This window comes from Vombatus ursinus, unplaced genomic scaffold, assembly GCF_900497805.2.
Source record: "Vombatus ursinus unplaced genomic scaffold, bare-nosed wombat genome assembly UNPS02014772.1, whole genome shotgun sequence".
NCBI classification, from domain to species: Eukaryota; Metazoa; Chordata; class Mammalia; order Diprotodontia; family Vombatidae; genus Vombatus; species Vombatus ursinus.
Window position 1 is genome coordinate 20132856 of NW_020954550.1, and position 19194 is coordinate 20152049.

The window sequence follows — 19194 nt, forward strand, 5'->3', positions numbered from 1 at the left end:
AGTCCCCTTCTCCCTTCATTTTCTTCACTAACTTATCTTGTGGGAAACCTTTTTGGATTTATATCAAAGTTTTAATTAACTCAACGAAGACAGGAACTACAATAGACGATGAAATGCGGTGGAAAGAGCATAGGACTTGTATTAGAGATCTTGGGCTTCCAATCTGGCACCTGGATGACCTGGCAAGTCATTTTTCACCAAGTCTCAATTTGATACAACAAACCCAGCCCCTCTCCAGAAGAAGCCAGACCTGTGATAGCTCCTGAGAACTATGGAAAACTGAAGATTAGCTGTATTAATCCTTCACAGAACCCTCTAGACTGGGTGCTCATAATCTTTTGTGTGTGTGTCATGGACCTCTTTGGCATTCTGGTGAAATCTATGGATTGTTTCTTAGAGTAATGTTTTCAATGCATAAAATAAAATGCATAGAGTTAGAAATAAAGTAATTATATTGAAATACAATTATCAAAAAATTGTTTTAAGTTCATAGACCCCATGTTAAATACTTTTCTCCCTAGAGCAATCCAACAACTTATTTCTAGATATGCCACTCAAATAGAAGAAAAAATTTGAAAGGGATAGTGGAAGTCATTTGTTCCCAATCAATTTTGTTTATTTATTTATTTTTGGGTGAGGCAGTTGGGGTTAAGTGGCTTGCCCAGAGTCACACTGCTAGTAAGTATTATGTGTTTGAGGTGGGATTTGAACTCCCAGGTCCTCCTGACTCCAGGTCTAGTACTCTAGCCACTGTACTACCTACCTGCCACCTACCTGCTCCCTCCCTCATCACTCTTTTGAAATAGATTAAGGAATGGAACAAGCATACCTTTTTGTAGGGAAGACTGGGACTTGGGCTGGGCCATTTGCCCATTCTTTTGCCAAAAACTTTTTTTTTTTTTAGGCAATCTGGGTTAAGTGCTAAGTGCTTTTTATGAATAGGATCTCATTTGATCCTCACAACAATGTTGAGAGGTAGGTGCTATTGTTATCCCCCTTTTACAATTGAGAAAACAGGTAAACAAGTTTGTGACTTGCCCAAAGTCACACAGCTAGTAAGTGTCTGAGGCTAGATTTGAACTCAGGTCCTCCACATCCAGGACCAGTGCTCAAAGACAGTTTTCCATATTAGAATTGCTTTTGTTTGTTTCCCAACTTGAAATAGTATGTGTGCCCAAACTTTGCCCTATTGTTTCTTCCTAGGTTAAACCCTGAGCACCAGGGCATTTGATTCTCTTGCCATGGTGGGTTAATCTTGGGCTACTCTGTGGTTCTATAAATGGATCGATAGATTTCTGAAGCTCGTGTTATAAAATGAGAGGGACTTCTGCTAATGAGATCAGAGGGAGGGGGACCGAAGGATATGGGGCTCAGAGCAAGCTCTTAGTCCCGGTCTGGATATCATTCAATCAATATATATTTATTAATGTCGGCTATGTGCCAGGCACTGTGATGAGTGCTAATGATAGAGAAATGGAAAATCTTTCTCCCTGGGACATGGGCTTATTCTCCCAGACCTTGATCTCTATGGTTCCTAAGAGGAATTGTGGGAGGTGGGTGCAGATGCAGGGAGGTTAGACCCAGTCCTGGCAAAGGTTGAGAGGCCTAAGGCATCTTGGGGAATTGCTGGAGAGTGGGCATTGCTTTGGCAGGTCTTTGAACTCTGCTTATATGACAGGGGTAAGAACAGATCATGGAGTGCGAGGTTTGGGGCAAGGGTGCTGGTCAATGTGGAAGGGGCTCCCTCCCTTTGGGGCATGAGACTCTTGCCCTCAGCCCTTGCTGGGGTAGAAGGGATTGGAAGAAGTGGAGGTGCAGCCCTCCTCAATGGTTCATGGCTAGGGCATTTCCTGATGCAGAGGAGAATTGGCTAGGGGCAAGAGGGATTCCCGTGGGGTGGGTTGGGAGGGGACTCTGGCAGTAATACAAAATGAACCACAGAGGCAAGATAGAGTTGAGTGTATTCAGCTCATATTCACAGCCAAGACGGGCACTTTGAGGCAAGGAACATCAGGTAAAAAGGAGTGAACGGGCACCAGGTGGAAAGTGGTTATGAAGCAGTTAAGGCTTGGGGCTTTTCCTGCTAAATATTGGCCATTCCTAGATGGCATGTGCCCACTATGAGTCAGGCACTGTGCTAAGTACTGGCATAAGCTGGTGGTTTTTCAGGAAAGAGAGCTGTTGGGACCCTGGGGGTTATTGATAAGGCTAGCAAAGCCTGGGCTTCAGCATGCTAATTAGGCAACTGTAAGGCAGCAAAGAGAGATTCTGATAGTCCCAGGGCTGAGTCTTGGCCACCTGCCAGGCACCTCAGGGTAAGCACATCAGAGGCCACTGCAGAGTAGTAGCATGGAACACAGGATAGAAGACTTCAAAGCCAGGGAGATCTGGGTTCAAGTTTGGCCTCTGATACTAAATGACTTAAACTCTCAGTGCCTCAGACTCAATGATACTCTCCATTACAAAAAAGTAGATGATTTGTGTCAGTGGACAGAATTCCCATATTTGGAGTTCCCTATGCCAGTGAACTCACAGGACCCATAAAAAACCTTGTCTAAGAAGTCTGCACCCAGTGTGTTTCGCTTATGTTGCCTGAGTTAGGGCAGGTAGCTCCAAATTGTGCCCATGTGTCTCCTGACTGACAAATGCTCTAATATCTGTGTTGCTGCATGTTGTGTCCCCTAGGATTCAGGCAGCCTGTGGCCTTGGAGTGACTGTGTGGAAGAAATAGCACATGTTTCTGGGTACATTATTTGCCTAAATGAACAGCCTGTTGTGATTTATAGCAGTGAGTGGGACAACATATTTCCTGGCTCACTTTTGCTCCCCCAGGGCATATTAACCATCTCCCCCATACCACACTACATTATCCCATTCAAAGGAAATTCAAAAATTCAGAAGGATTTCTGTGAAAATAAGAGGAACTTCTCAAATACAGTATTGTTGGTACTATTATTGGAAAAATTGATCACAAGATCTATTTCCTAATTTTTCTCCATATAGCAAGATTTTTAAAGATGCCCATCATTTTTTGAAGCATCGATGCTTTGTTTTGAAAAGAACAAAGGAAAAGAAAGAAAATTATAACAACATAAATATCAATCATATAGAAGCACAGATTTAGAACAGGGCTTTTTAACCTGTGGTCTATGAACTTGTTTTGTCTTTTAAAAGAACATTTTGATACCTGCATTTCAATAATAAGTTTTTTTTTATAATTTTGTGTATTTTTATTTTATACATTAAGAAAACATTATCTTGGGACGGGGTCTATAGATTTTATCAGATTGTTCAAGGGGTTGATGACACACAAAAAAGTTAAGGAAGTTAAAGGCCATCTAGTCATTTTACAGATGGGGAAAATGGGGCTCAGTGAGGTCTTGGGATCATAGAATTAGAGCTGGAAAGATTGACTGGCCCAAAGTCACCCACGGAGTAGCAGAGGGAGGTGGATCTGGGTGTCTCACGAAGACAAATTGCATCAGGCCCACTAGGTGGCGCCATAGTGCACACAGTGCCAGGCTTGGAGTCAGCAAGACTCGTCCTCCTGAGTTGGAATGTGACCTTAGATATTTAATAGCTGTGCCACCTTGGGCAAGTCACTTAACCCTGTTTGCCTCAGTTTCCTCATCCATAAAATGAGCTGGAGAAGGGAATGGCAAACCCCTCCAGTATCTTTGCCAATGGGGTCCCGAAGAGTTGGACGTAACTGAAATGACTGAATAACAAAATATGCAAAGTGAAGTGAGCAGAACCAGGAGAACAATTTACACAATAATAATACTATAAAGACAGCTTTAAAAGACTTAGGAACTATGATCAACACAATGAACAACCACAATTCCAGAGGACTTATGACGAAACATACTTCCTGTAGACTACCATATGTAATATACACACATATGATATGATATATAGACACACATACATATATAAAAATTATACATACAACTGTGTGTATGTGTGTATGTATGTACACATGTATGTACTTATGTATGTAACATGGCCCACATAGGCATTCATTTTGCCTTGGCTATTCATGATTTTAATGGGTTCTATTTTTCTTGCTTTTTTTATTGGGAAGAGTAGAGAGGGGAGCCCAAGAAGGAGAGAATGTGGGCCTAAAAGTGAGATAGAATTTTTAAAAATTGCATCAGGTATATCCTTAGATTTAATGAAAACAAAAAATAATAAACTAAGCTCAACTGATATTTGCCATCTTGTTTGATGAGGGGAGAAGTCTGCCTTTTTCATTATTTCCACCTTCTAAAACAATGTAATGGATGCTAAAACATTTAATAAGTACTTATTATGTACTAGGCACTGGGAGTACACATTTAAGCAAGGCAGTCCGATCTCAAGGAACTTATGTTCTAATGTCTAATTTTAAGTCTAATTCCAACACATAAAAGGGACTCCTGGAAGTGTAATGAGAGATGGCCCTGATTTGCGAACAGCTCTGAAGTGCCATGAAGGTCTGGTTCTGGAAGACTGAGGGCAAAATCTCACCTATTAGAGCCTAGAATCCCCCAGGCTTTGTAATCTTGAAGGACTGCTGGACACTTGCTTCTTTCTCACCTTCTATAATCCTGTCAGTTGTCAAGTTCTCTCAAGAATATGTATATACAGATAAGTAAACTTTTAAAGAAATATGCAAAATAGGAAGCTACTGATAGCACACTGTTTTTGTTTTGTTTTTTTTAGCAAGAATTAGGGAATATATATTTTTGTATCCTTGTCATATCAATTTTTGTTTTAAAAAATTCCTAAAAGAAGTGTTCCATCACAATTTTGCAATCTCTGGTGCACTTTATATTTACTTATTCATCCCCTAGCTACACTTAAGTGTGCAACTTTTAAGTTCCATGAAGGTAAGTAGGGCATGTGTCTTAGTAAATTTATATTTCCACTTCTTCCCCTCCTCCCAGCACAGTGTTCTTTTTTTTTTTTCCCCTTTTCTTTTTAGTGAGGCAATTGTGCCCAGGGTCACACAGCTAGTGTCAAGTGTCTGAGGCCAGATTTGAACTCAGGTCCTCCTGACTCCAAGGCCAGAGCTCTATCCACTGTGCTACCTAGCTGCCCCTCAGCACAATGTTCTAAAGATAGAAGGTAAATAGAAAAAATAATAGCTAGTATATATGTAATAGGTTAAGTTCGTGAAGTGCTTTACATATTTTGTCATTTGATCCTCAAAACAACCCCGTCAGGTGGGTGCTATTATTATCCCTACTTTACAGATGAGGAAACTGAGGGCTGAGAAACTTGTTAAGTGACTTCCCCAGGGTCACACAGCTAATAAGTATATGAGGCAGGATTCAAGCTCAGGTCTTCCTAATTCCAACACTCTATTCTCTCTGCCACCTAATTGTCACATAAATAGTAAGATTTGTGAAGATTTGACTACACTCTTCAACTCTGCCTATACTCACACTTCGTTGCTTGTTCATGCAATGTGATTCTCTATGCACAACCAAGAAAATTAGAGGGAAAATGGTTCACAAGCTATCAACTTAATGGGTAAATTGATAGATGGATGGGTAGTTTGGCTCACAGATTTGCTTCCTTTGGCCTAGTATAAGATATGACAATCCTCATCCTCCCCTGGGTCTAAAAATATTTCTCAACTTTGTCTTTCATGCAACAGTGCTCTTCCGTTTTTGCTCTTCTGTTTATAGTTATTTATTCCATGCACCTATTACTTCAGAAGAACAAACAAATTAACCCAAAATTTCCTCTTTGTTCCATTTTACATTGAAACTAATCCTGTATACCAGTAAAAATACAGCAGCATTGTTTTTTGTGGCAAAGAAATGGAAGGAAAAGGAGTGTCCATCAACTGGGGAATTACTGAATAAACTGTGATGTAAGAATAATGGAACGTTGTGGTGACACAAGAAATCTCTGAAGCATTCATTGGGAGAAACTTGGTAAGACATGTAAGAATTGATGAAGAGGTAAAAGAGCAAAGCCAGAACCATTTACACAATTACTACAATGGTGAAAAGGAAAACAGCTTTATTTTTGTAACATTTTTTTCCAATTACATGCAAAATTTTTTAACATTTGCTTTTAAAAATTTTGAGTTCTAAGTTCTCTCCCACCCTCCCCTTTCTCCCTCATTGAGAAGGCAAGGAATTTGATATAGATTATATATGCGCAGTCATGCAAAACATATTTCTATATTAGTCATGTTGTGATGAAAACACAAGCCAAATAAAAGACCCCCCAAATTAAGTTTTTTTAAAAAAAACCCAACCCAAACCAATATGCTTCGATCTGCGTTCAGACTCCATTGTTCTTTCTCTGGAGGTGGATAGCGTTTTTCATCATAGGTCCTTCAAAATTGTCTTGGATCACTGCATTGCTGAGAATAGCTAAGTCATTCACAGTTGATTATTGTACAATATTTGCGGTTACTGTGTATACTGTTCTCCTGGTTCTGTTTCACTTTGCCATCAGTTCATGTAAGTCCAGGTGTTTTTTTGAAAGCATCCTGCTTGTCATTTCTTATAGCATAATAGGAAGGAAAACAACTTTAAAAGACTTCAGAGAACTTGGACTGATGCAGTGACAAATCATGACTTCAGGGGAGAATGATGATTAAAGAATGTGTCCTGACTGTCCTGTCCTGGAAGAAAGGTGATGGGACTAGAGATGTGAAATGAAAAAGGTATTTTTAGCTATGTCCAATAGGTTGATGTTTCATTTAATAATGTGTTACAACTATTGCAAAAATAGCAGTGAGTTAGTGATGCAAAAAAAAAAAAGATTTTTAAAAAAGTCAAATAAAACATTAAAAGATACAAGGAAAAAATCCCTAAAACTTCAGGAGTCACAAACAGGGCAATTTTGTTACTTGTTAAATTTAATATTCACTTAAAGCACATGTAAGTTCATATATTCATAATTCTTTCCATATTGAAGTATTTGTTGATAATCAGGTTCAAAATAAAAATTTTAAAAGAAAATAAACATGAATATGGAAGACTTCAGAAGAAATAAAGTAGAAAATTTTTCAGTAAGTATAAAGTTGCAAATCTGTGGAAGTGCTACTTTTCTATTAGGGCTCTATTATTTTACTTTGATTTAAAAAGTGAACTTGTGCATGTTATATCCAAGTTCACTAGTGTTCATGACAGTATTATATCATGCATTATTAGTAGGGTAGTTTATTTTCTTCATATATGCAGCTAGTCTAAACTATTTTTTTGAGGAGGGGGGGAAGCAATCGGGGTTAAGTGATTTGCCCAGGATCACATGGCTAGTGTGTCTGCGGCCGGATTTGAACTCAGGTCCTCCTGACTCCAGGGCCAGTGTTCTATCCACAACACCACCTAGGTGCCCCCAGCCAATCTAAACTTGACACTTCAATAAAACCATTAATTTAACAATTTAATATATCTTTACCAATTCTTCAGAGGAAAAAAAAGTTATTTTGCTTTACTCTGAACTTAACTAAAAATCTTTTTGCAAAAACAAAGCACTCTCCTTCATTTCACTGGACTGAAAGTTTCCTGAGAGTTCTTTCTTTCTCAAAAGAGATGACTGGAGGATTCTATTTCTGTAGGAAGGCTAGGTGATGCAGTAGATGAAGTGCCAGGCCTAGAGTCAGAAAGCCATGAAGTTCAAATCTGGCCTTGGACACTTACTAGCTGTACGATCTTGGGCAAGTCACAAACTTGTTTACCTGTTTTCTCAATTGTAAAAGGGAGGTAACAATAACACCCACCTCTCAGCACTGTTGTGAGGATCAAATGAGATCTTATTTATAAAAAGCACTAAGCACAGTGCCTGGAACATAGTAGGTACTTTAAAATTGCTTATTCCCTTCCCTGTCTATTTCCACTTTGCCCTGCATTTAAGAGATCTGTGCAATTATTTTTTGTGATTTCCTGCAGGCTCTTTTTTTTGGTCATAGCTTTCAGATTGTCTGATGATTCTTAAATTTTTTAGGTCCGTTGCTTTACTATGAGAAATAACTTACATCTCCCCCCTCATTTTTTCAGTCTTTTGACTTTAATATTTCTTGCTGTTAATACAATGATCCAAGATAATTCTGAAGGACTTATGATGAAAGGCGCTGTCCATCTCCAGAGAAAGAACTGGTGGAGTCTGAGTACAGTTCGAAGCATACTTTTTCTTTAATTTATTCTTCTTGTGTTTTTTTTTTGTCTGTTTTCTTTCACAGCATGACTTACATGGAAATGTGTTTTGCATGACTACACATGTATAACCTATGTCAAATTGCCTGCCTTCTCAATGGGGGAAAGGGGAAGGATGGAGAGAATTTGGAACTCAAAATCTGAAAAAAGATTTTTAAATTGTTTTTACAGGTGATTTGGAAAAAATATTAAATTAAGTACTTAAAAATATTTCTTACTGTTTCATGGAGTCATTAGCTTCTGTTTGTTCAATCCTGATTTTCAGGAGGCTTGTTGTTTGGGCAAGGTTTGTAAACCTTTTATACTGAAGTATTAAATTCACTTTCCAATTCTATATTCCATAGCTCTCATTTCTTTTTCAATTTTTACCTCCAGGGCTCTTATTTATAAAAACACAACCCCCCCCCCCCCCAAAAAAAAACCCTTTTTGATCTCTTCCAGGAATTCTGGCTAAACTTGTACCCACGCTATTTTTCTTTGAGACTTTGCTTATAACTGTTTTTGGAGCCATTCTCTTCTTCTGGGTTTGTATCTTGAGTATCCATCATCATAATAGCTTTTAATAGTGGGATTTTTGTTTGTTTGCTCATTCTTCCAGCCTACTTCCTGCCTTTGGACTTTGTTTGGTAGGGCTGGGCTCTGGGCACTTCTGGAAGGAACGTCTGTGTTGGTACTCCTGTTGCTTTCTTGGGTAACAAGAATTGTGTGATTTCAGGTATCAGCAACAGCTCAAGCCAGTGGCCTATAAGCTTCTGCTGCTCCCAAAGATCTAGGGGAAAGTATTGTTGCCCTCTTGGTGTGAATTCTGCAAATTTCTGACCTAGGTCTGGGTCTGAGTAACAGGTTTGCAGCCTTCTCACACTTGTAGGTCCAATAGACTGCTGGTGGACCTAGGTATTATCAGTCAGCTGAAAAGCTCTGCTGGTTCAGGGTGACAGATCTGCAGATTTTACTTTAGTTTGGAAATTTCCTGCCCTTCTAATTCTTCTATAGGCTTTAGACTGGGTTGGAAGATGCTCCTGAGGTCTGAACCACACAGCTTCTTCTCGCTTCTGAACTTGCTCCTCACCCCGGAATTCGGGCCAGCTTCCTCCCCTCCAGGGGCCCAGGCCCCATTCCTCAGTCCATCCTGGATCTGTGACCCAGAACTGGGTAGAACAACAAAGCTGCCAGCTGGACTAGATGTCCCTTTCAACTATGTGAATTTGAGAAATGAGAATGTCTGTAAAACTATTCTGAAGAACAAGATGGTAAGATGTGAATCAGATAACTGTATAATTTGGTGAGTTTAGAACTGGTTTAAATGCTGGACTAAAAGGTGATGTCATTAATATTTTACCATTACCTCAGAAGGAAGTTTAGTTCTGTTTCTATACAGGGGATCTTGAACTCAAGTACAAGTTTGACTTAAATCACCTTTGAAGTCCCTTCCAATTCTTAAGAGTCTGTAATTCTAATTCTGAGTTATGAGATTTTACTATGAATCTATCCATTGAGATTTGTTAACTTTTGGAATTCATCTTTTGGATGAAAAAAACTAGACATTTTCAAGTCATGAATGGATTAGTAAATATAATCTATGTCCATCTGCCAAAAGGAATAACCTCAAGCAAAGGCTTGTAACATTTATTAATATCTAAGTATGAAATATTTCAAGAAGTGGTATTACTGTTGAGATAAAACAGAACTTATTTTAAAAACAAGTAAACTTTGTTCAAAAACTTTTATTTACTATAAAGACAAAACACCAAAATAGGTACAAATACTATAAAATTGGTTCAATGGGGTAAAAACTTTTAATTAAAATATCTCGATATATTTAAAATAACAAAAGGATACATTTAAGCCAAATTCTTAACCCAGAGATTTTTGTAACATTTGCTTGCACAGTAAGGTGCTAATAGAAGTTAGCCCTTAAGCCCTGGAAGTCTTAGGAATCATAGTCACATAGCAAATATAATTTCATTGTGAAAGTGAACTTTGGTAGAAGAAAATCTATAGGACACCTGAGGTAGTAGAAACTGGAATAAACAGCAGTAGACGCTATTTACAACTTAAGTACCAAATAACATTAAGAACACAAAATAATTACACAATACAATTTTCAGTCCAGCTTTGATCCAAAGAAAATAAGAATATTACATCACATCTGCATTTACACACACACACACACACACACACACACACAAACACCACAATTACCAGCAAGCTGAGGGAAATGCAAACAAACTCAAACAAAATGCATTTTGACATCTAGAGGCAGTTTGAGTTTGAAATGTGGTAGGCATGGTGATCTACAAAGTAATACTGATTAGCTGAGGTTCATCAGTTTATACAGTTTACATTTGTCAGAAAATCTTGATCTGACAACTGATCTTCCAGTATATAAAATGGCAAGAGTGCATCCTTTAAAGCTTGCACATGAGAGACTTGGAAACAATCTTATTAGAATTGTGAAAATTCTAAGTAGTCCAAAAAAGAAAAAAAGAAAGTCAAGTACATTACAGTCAAAGCTACCAAATTTCACATTTCAGTACTGCTGTTGTTTTTTTTTTTCTTTTAACTCTTCAAAGATTGCCAATCTTCCAAAACAAAGGAATGTAAAATTTCCCTAAGAAATACACATTCACAATTTCTTAAAAAATGGTACATATCCTGTAAACGTGTAACTTATTTTGCTTCCAATTAGTATTGTACATTTTTAATGTACTGTATAGCTTATTTAGTTTGTCCTGAGTCTTTGAGAATAACCAATTCTGTTTCATTCTGACAATTCAACTGGCTTCTGAAGAGTTAAAATTTACATTAAAAATGATATTAAATACTTAATCAGTACTTGATTGAAAAGACTCATCCATAAAAGCCCAAGAACAGCTGCCATGTTCCTTCAGGATCACATGCATCAGATTCAAAATCCTGCCTCTTAAAACCATTAGGAAATTGTGCAAAACCCAAGGAAATAGTCTAAGTGATATTCTTCACTCTTATATTTGAACGTTTTTTCAAGTTCAAGATAAATTTCTTAAAAACATCTTTATTTAGAAAAAAGTGAAAATAAGGTATAATTTCCATTCAATTATCCATTAGCCAGATCGACCGTGAATAAATGATATATGGCAGAAGGAAAAACAGCAGTTAAAATGTTATTATCAGTGGTGAGAGTGGATGAATTTTTATTATACTTAGAGTAAGACTTAATTTGGTGTGAAATTTTCTACACTTTGCCACAGGAAATTGATAAAAATGAAAAGGCTCAACAAATACCAGATAACCTGGATCTTGGTCATAAGCCAAGTTAAAGAGTTGATTTTCATTTTCTTTTTGTATAACCTCCACTAGCAAAACCTAGATCATTGACATGAATGAAGGTAGTAGCATTGTTATATTTCAATTTAAAAAGAAAACCCAATAGCAAGATATTCAATGAGATCTGTTTTACACTTGATTCTAAAGTTTTTGTTTTATTATTATTTTATGGTTTAAAAAGATCACCTGTCCCTGAATGTTAAACAAAAATAGAAACAAAATGAAAATATGGAACCATAACTCTAAAAAAAAAAAAAAAAAACCAAAACAAACCAAAAAACCAAATCAAAACGAAATGAATGGGCCAACAGTAAAAATGCACAATGACCCACAATTGCCCACTTAAAAAAAAATGAAGGCTAAATGTGGGTTCACAATGAAAGCATCAATTCTTTAAAAAAAAGTTTTTGTTTTCTTTTCTTTTTTTTTTTTTTTTTTTTAAAAACACTACTCAAGTAGTGCCTACTCAGGTCTAAAAGAAGAAGATAGTGATTTTCTTTATAGCCAGTGACCAAAGCAAAAACAAAAAACCAAAAACCTGAACGGAATTGCAGAATCCCCTGCTCATGATCACAATGTGAAATGGAAGAGTAATTGCAATATTAAAATAGAACCTGAGCCCCTCAGCTGCTAATATTGCTGAAAAAGTGCTCCAAAAAAATATATAAAATTATGCATCTGCTACTAGTTATATGCAGACTTAATTGCTTTCCTGTTCACCTAGGGCCAGTTCTTTGAAAGGCACAGTTTACAGTTTCTGCACAAGTTGTGGAATTTTGCATACTGAGCTTAGGTAAAGATCTTGATTTGTCAATCACATACTTCGGTAAGGGTCCTCCACTGGCCTCAGTTTATTGTTGTTTGGTGGATTAAAGGCCAGCAGAACGATTCACGTGGTTGTGCTCAAAAGCACTGTCAAGAGTTTTTTCTTCTCTCTATTTAGTATCAGTTTTTAAAAATCATTTTATATAACTGGCTACCAGGTAGTACGGAAGACTGGATGCTTCAGCAGCTCTCTTGAAGGAGGTCTGTCCTGAGGTTGAAGTTCTAAACAACGAAGAGTCACATCCCGTAAGCCAGGAGACAGATGTGAGGGTATTGAAGGAGCAGTAGTTGCACTAGCAATCTGAAAAAGGAATACCACATTTTTAGAGGTTATTATAAATCCATCTTTTGATATCTAGAAAGGTATTCATTATTTAATGACATCAATACATGTGAAAGCTACACGAATTCAAGCAGAGGTTATAGGATTTGTCAGGGATCCTTTGATAAAGGATACTTGCTTAGGATGGAAAGTTAGAAGACGATTGTAGGTGGAAGGGAACTCAGGAGGTCCCAACCCCTTTGTTTTACAAATCAGCTGAAGGGCCTTTCCAATTGGATCATATTCTATCAGGTTGAACTGTCAAGGATAGAAATACAATAGCTTCCAAATCCGAGTTCTTATTTTACAGTTGCTCAGACATAGACATGTATTAAAAATTTGGAGAAATTATTTAGTTCTGTTTCTGTTTCTCTCTTATTTACCTGTCAGATATGGTTTACCTTCTTCATTTTGTTTATTCCTTCACACTTTGTTGTCTTTAAACAGATCTCTTTTGGGTTTACATTAGAAAGGAAGATACTAACATGATCCATCTAGCATGTCGCAACTACTACTTTATTGCTTTATTCAATATTCTGAAGTAGATATGAAACTGAAACAATTAAAAATATCAAAAATCCTAATTCAAAGAGTTAAGAAAAACTATTAAGAACTTAAGTAGTTTCAGTTTACATCTGAGTTACTGGAATTAAAGTTGAATCTCAGATGACCCAGTCTTAATTCTGAGAAAGTTGTTTTCTTGTCAATTTCTCCTTTTTAAAGAAACATCACAATACTTAACAACTAGAGGCTCTGTGAACTGCTGGGTTTTTTTCAGTATCATTACATTTCTGTAAATTCTACTTAGAGACTATATTTCAGATATCTATTTAAAATTACAAAAGACATGCTGATTTGCAACCGATTTGTGGCCATCTGTTTCACAATTTTCACTAATGCAAGGTAAGCCCATATCCCTAAGAAAGAGAAGAGCCAAGCAACAGTAATAAAACTGAACCAGATGGGTGTGTGGAGTTTCTGAAGCAAAAACAAAAGAGAATGAAGAAGAAGGGAGAGGTCAAGACTGTCAAATGCTGCTGAAAAGCCAAGGAGAATGAGAAATGATAAAAGATTATGGGATGAAGACCTTGGGGAGCAATTTCAGGTGGGCAGCTGAAGCAGCAGCCAGACTGCAAGGGACCGAAGAGAGACAAGGTGGGCAGAGAGTTGAGGCCTCGTGGGCAGATACTTTAGAGATGTAATTGCCGTCTGAATGGGCCTAAAAATCAAAGGAGGTTGTTCTTTTAAGGACTAGGGAGAATGGAGCCCTTCTTTAGGCATATGGGAAGGAGCCAGGGGAGAGGAAATGACTGAAGATCCATGCTATGGGCTCATGCTATGAGTTCTGAAAACAAGGTCCCGGAGGAGAAAAGAAGTGGCAGGATTGGAGTGCAGGCAGAGGCTACTTAGGAGGAAGTAGAAAGATGAAGGAAGGGAGACAGTATGATGGAAACTCAAAAAGGAAGGGACCTGTAAGGGGAAACCTCTCAAAATGTGTTTCCTATCAATTTTGGCAAGTAGGTTTTCAAAATCTAAGTCCATAAAAGGTAAAGCAAAAGTAAATTTTAGTAATTTTACATTTTATTAAAATTAGTATTTTTACACTTTCTCTAGAGTCACTTACTCAACTCTAATTGAGTACCTACTATACCAACATTAATATGCAGAATAAAACACAGCTCCAGTCCTAAAGAATATTCTTCTTAGGAGATCACAGACATATAGTTTAGCAGGAATATATGAAACAATGCCAATTGTCTTTTTTATTTACCTTAAATATCAAAGCGAGATGATTAGAGTGTTTTTCTGCATTCCAAGGTGGCTTAGCACAAGTCATTTCTATAATAGCACAGCCAACACTCCATACATCACAACTCCTACCATACTGCTGACCTCTTAGTACCTAAAGTGCCCAAAACAAAACAAAACAGAAAGTTAACCAGGAAATGTAAGATTAAGCCATTGTTAAATATTCTTGTTTCTAACCTAAGAACCAAAAGGAATCAACAGTAATGGTACTATCCCATAGGCTTTACATTCGGAAGGCCTGGGTTTGAATCATTTGTGACCATTTCTCTTTGCTTCTCTGTGCCCAAGCAAAAGAAGGGGCTTGAACTAGATAATGTGAGGACCCTTCCAACTCAAAAAGGTCTGATTTTTATGTAGAGAGAGACTCAGGCCTCCCTCACTGGCATGCTCCATTGAGCGGAGGGGCCGCGGAGAGAAGACAGCCTAAGTTCTGAAAAGCTCTCTCGCGGCCTCCTCTTCTACTCCTATTAGACCCACTTCTCTTACGGGGCGAGTCACCTCCTGGTTTTCTCACTGGAGATATCAACTCATTCTAAGTTTCTTACAATATAATAACCATAAGTAACTAACATTTCATAGCACTTTAGGTTTACAAAGTCTGTTACCCATAATTTCTTTGAATGAATACACCAAGTCAGGGATGATAAGAAGGCAGAAAGGCTAAGATTTAAGAATCTCATGAACTCAGGGGACTGTTATTTTAAGGCGGATCTTGTTCTTTTAACTAACAAAGACATAGGTTACGTGCCTATGAGACGGATATGTGGCTCCCCGTTATACAGAAACACCAACTCAGATGCCACCTCTTACCTCAGGTGCCATAAATGCAATTGTTCCCAACAACTGTCCCTGAAATTCTCCAGCGCCTGTTCCTTTCGATGCCAATCTAGCCGCAGCTCCAAAGTCAGCAATTCTTAGTCTCTGACCTGTGCTGTCAATTAGCAAATTGGCACCTGTCAATGGCAAAGCAAAAATTACAAGTGACTCTCTGCTAAAAGCAAAAATACAAAAAGATCCAAACACCCAAACGAGGCCCTCAGATTATCACGAAGACATTTCTGAGTAAGACTGACAGAGGACTCAGTGAGATCTACTCCACTCTAACCGTTTATTTTAAATAAAGACTCCAGTCCTCATAGGCAAAAAGGGGAGGAGCAACAGCTGTAGTGTAGTGGAAAGAAAATTGGATTTGGAGTCAACCAGACCTGGGTTCAGATCCTGGCTCTCACATGTTTGTGTGGCCTTGGGAAAGTCACTTTACTACTTCTCCCCTCGGTTTCAGTTTTCTCATCTTTAAAAATGACAGGCTTGGATGAGATGATCTCTCAAGTCTGTGGAATGTTAAATCTATATTCTAGAGAACTAAGTAGAATGACAGACTATAGGAAAAAAAAGCATAAATACTCAAGGAAACCTAAAAGGAGAACTTTGCTTAGAATTCACACCTAGAATTTCAATAAAACCTCCTCCCGGAAATCCAGAATTGTAATCAGCTTAAGGAAAGGTTCTACTGAAATTTGTTTTATCCGTATCAGCTTGAGAATTTCAAAACAAAATGCATGATGCAACCCTACAACTGCAGCAGAATCTAAAATGACCCAAAGACACCTATTTGGTTTACAAAAAATCCCTGCACTAATGCACTTTATGTATGAAATAGTTGCAATAGTAATTCAAAAAATAAAATGAAAATTAAAATGATTAAAATGAACTCAATGGAAGATGATTTAATCAGATCTGGCCTCAGACCAAACACTTGACACTTACTAGCTATGTGACCCTGGGAAAGTCACTTAACCCCAATTGTCTAAAAAAAAAAAATTAAAATTAAAAATAACTTCTAGAAATATATTCCAACAATTTCAATTTATAAGTCAGTATTAGAGGAGATCAAAATGCATCTATTTGCACTTTGAGGTCTTCTAAATTCCACAAGGTAAATATAAAAAAAAAAATCGTACCTTTGACATCTCTGTGAATGATCTGATTCTCATGGAGGTAAGAAAGACCACGAAGCAATTGCTCTGTGTAGTTAATAACCACTGATTCCTTGAAGGCTCCATATTTACTCAGCAAATGAGCCACAGACCCTCCTGTAAGACAAATGCATCTCGTCATAACCATTATAAATCTCACATAGAACTAAAACTTTGTGATACACATCAGTTATCGAAGCAATCAACATTTTAATACATATTAACATTTAAAACATCAAGTTCATATCCTTTGTCAGAAAATGAAAATGGTTGAAAATACAAAGCATTGCTTTCATCTCTCATATCAGAATCAGTTAGACACTGTAAAGCTTCATCTGCTACTGAGTTTCCCAAATGGCTGAATCTTTGTCCTTTTAAAAGTATACCGACATTAATGTTAACCATTTTAGATGGAAAGCTAATGCTTTATTTCCTTGCTTTCTAAAACAGACCCCAATGATTACCTAACCCTTTCTTGATGATTCATGGTTTTGTTATAAATTATTGTATAATGTTATTCAGTGGCTCACAAGATCAGAGCTGGAAGGGCCTGCATAGACTGAAACCAGACTCAGCATTTTATAGACATGGTTGATGATGACAGCAGCTCACATTTGATCTGGAGTTTTAGGGTTTCACAAGTGCTTTACAGCCATTATCTCACTGGACTCTCAAAACCACCTTGAGAAGTAGGTGCTATTCTTGTCAACACTTTATAGATGAGGAAACTGAGGCTCAGGGGTTTATAGATGCCCTTGTATGTGGTCAACGGACAACAATTCCACATTCAGAGTATCAGCAGTTAAGCTAAGGTGTAGAGATGGACTCAAAACCATGGTCCTTCGCACCTTTTGTCCCCTTGTTGTGCTACTCAGACACCATTACCGCAGAAGTGGAAAGAGGCCACAGAGAACTCAGGGCTATCTCGTCCATGTTCTTTGTTGTAGAGAATGCTATGACCAAAGAATTTATCACCAAGCGGCCAGCCTACTGGTGACAAGCTTCTCTGACTTCAAGAGACAAGTCCTTGGCAAACAATTTCTGGGGATGGGAATCCTACTCAAATCCTTTTCCACAGGGTGGAAGTTGACATGGTTATGCTTCACTGGCTTAACCTCTCAGAATTCAGTGTTGCCTCCACTCTTCAATGAGGGACACGTGTAAAACATTAAACATTTTAATAACCATCATTTAATATCCAAATTTATGGGAAAAAGTAACATTTTAAAAAATCTAATGAATTTTAAGTATTTGCTAAAACTAAGCTCCAGGTATCTAACATGGTTCTAACAAGAACATTAGGGTTACCTGCCATCCACTCTATGAAAAGATTGTAGTTGCTCTTCTCACACGTAGCGCCCAACATGCGGATGATATTGGGGTGGTTCAGGTGACTCATCATCCTGATCTCTTCTCTCAGGGCTTCAACTACCTCCTCTTGCTCAGAAGATGTATTCCTGACATATGTCACCTGTTTGAACACATTAAGTTCAAGAGAAATTCGGAAAGACTCCAATTTGCATTCTTATTGAAAATATTTAAAAATAAAATCTGAATGAATTCATATCAGCAAACAGCATCACACACACACACACACACACACACACACACACACACACACCCCTCTCTCTCGACATGCTCAGGTACTTAACAAATGTAGACTGAACGAAAATGGTCTTTAGGATGCACAAGCTAAATTAAACAGGCACCTTCTCCTGGGCTTAAAGCAGTAAGAATCTAGATTTGGAAGCAGCTAAGATATTAATCACAAAGGGCAGGCTATACAGTAAGAGAAAATCAGGATAAAGTTACAACATAAGATTATAAATGAAGCATGCATGAACAACAGAATAGCAAAGAAGTTTGTCTGTGATTATATAAAGCATTATTAGATATTCCAACTTTGGTATTGCTTCCTTGATTTTTATCCGTTACAAAAATCTAATATGATATGAAAGCAAAGTCCTATTAATCACTTAGCTTCTATGCCAAGCCAAAAAGTAAAGGTTAAGTTATACAACGACCATTATTAATGGAAATATGTTAATCAAAACAATATTTTAAAAATTACACATACTCAGTGCTTTATTATGTCATTTATACTACTTGTAGGTAACATAAAATATTTGTTATGTAGTATGTTATTTATTATACAGATTAATACAAACTACATTCTGATATCCTTAGATTATTTTTAAAAATCCTTTCAAATATTAAGAATAACGGGATAATTTTTTTAGATGGCTGGCTGTTATCTACTTTTAAACTTGCTTTTGATGATATCTTCTTGTCTTTACATCACAGTATTTACTTTTGTAGTTTAAAAGAGCAAAACTCAAAGTACATTCAAACAGAATGGATCCCTTGTTTTTGATTATAATCTCCATTTATATCTATTCATTGGTCTTTACCTGTTTCACAGCCATTAAAGTTCCAGTTCCTACGTCTTGAGCTTGATAACAAGAAGAAAATGCTCCAAGGCCTATCTGCTGACCTTTCAGCCACTCGGCATCTTCTCTATAATGGTGCTTTGCTTTGGTATGTCCTGGCAGAGTCTCTGGAGTCTGAAAATGAAAATTTTAGTGTTCAGGTGACAATCTTGATTTTTATTATTAATGCTGACATGATGGCATTGCCTATTAAGTTTCTAATTCACCTATAAGCTTCTAATCCAAGATTAATAAACTCAAACAGTATGCGACCACTAATGTCAAATATTACTTTCAAAACATATAAAAGAAAGCAAAAATCATGGGTCAAATGGACTCTTCTCAGTTTTATTTCTATATTACTA

The 19194-nt window shown here is 37.3% G+C and overlaps 1 protein-coding gene across 2 annotated transcripts in view; it reads right to left on the bottom strand.

The window, feature by feature from the left end:
* Nucleotides 1-11736: 11736 nt before the first annotated feature.
* Nucleotides 11737-19194, bottom strand: part of MAP3K1 (mitogen-activated protein kinase kinase kinase 1) — a 69782-nt gene continuing 62324 nt past the window's right edge. The window contains exons 15-20 of one of the 2 annotated variants that reach the window (XM_027863420.1): nt 18812-18964; nt 17709-17871; nt 16386-16517; nt 15235-15377; nt 14387-14518; nt 11737-12594 (exon numbers count right to left, since the gene is read on the bottom strand). In XM_027863420.1, coding sequence (XP_027719221.1) covers nt 12445-12594; nt 14387-14518; nt 15235-15377; nt 16386-16517; nt 17709-17871; nt 18812-18964 — 873 coding nt within the window. In that variant the 3' untranslated portion in view covers nt 11737-12444. The remainder of the gene's footprint in view (nt 12595-14386; nt 14519-15234; nt 15378-16385; nt 16518-17708; nt 17872-18811; nt 18965-19194) is intronic. The other variant, XM_027863421.1, reaches the window with a different exon arrangement.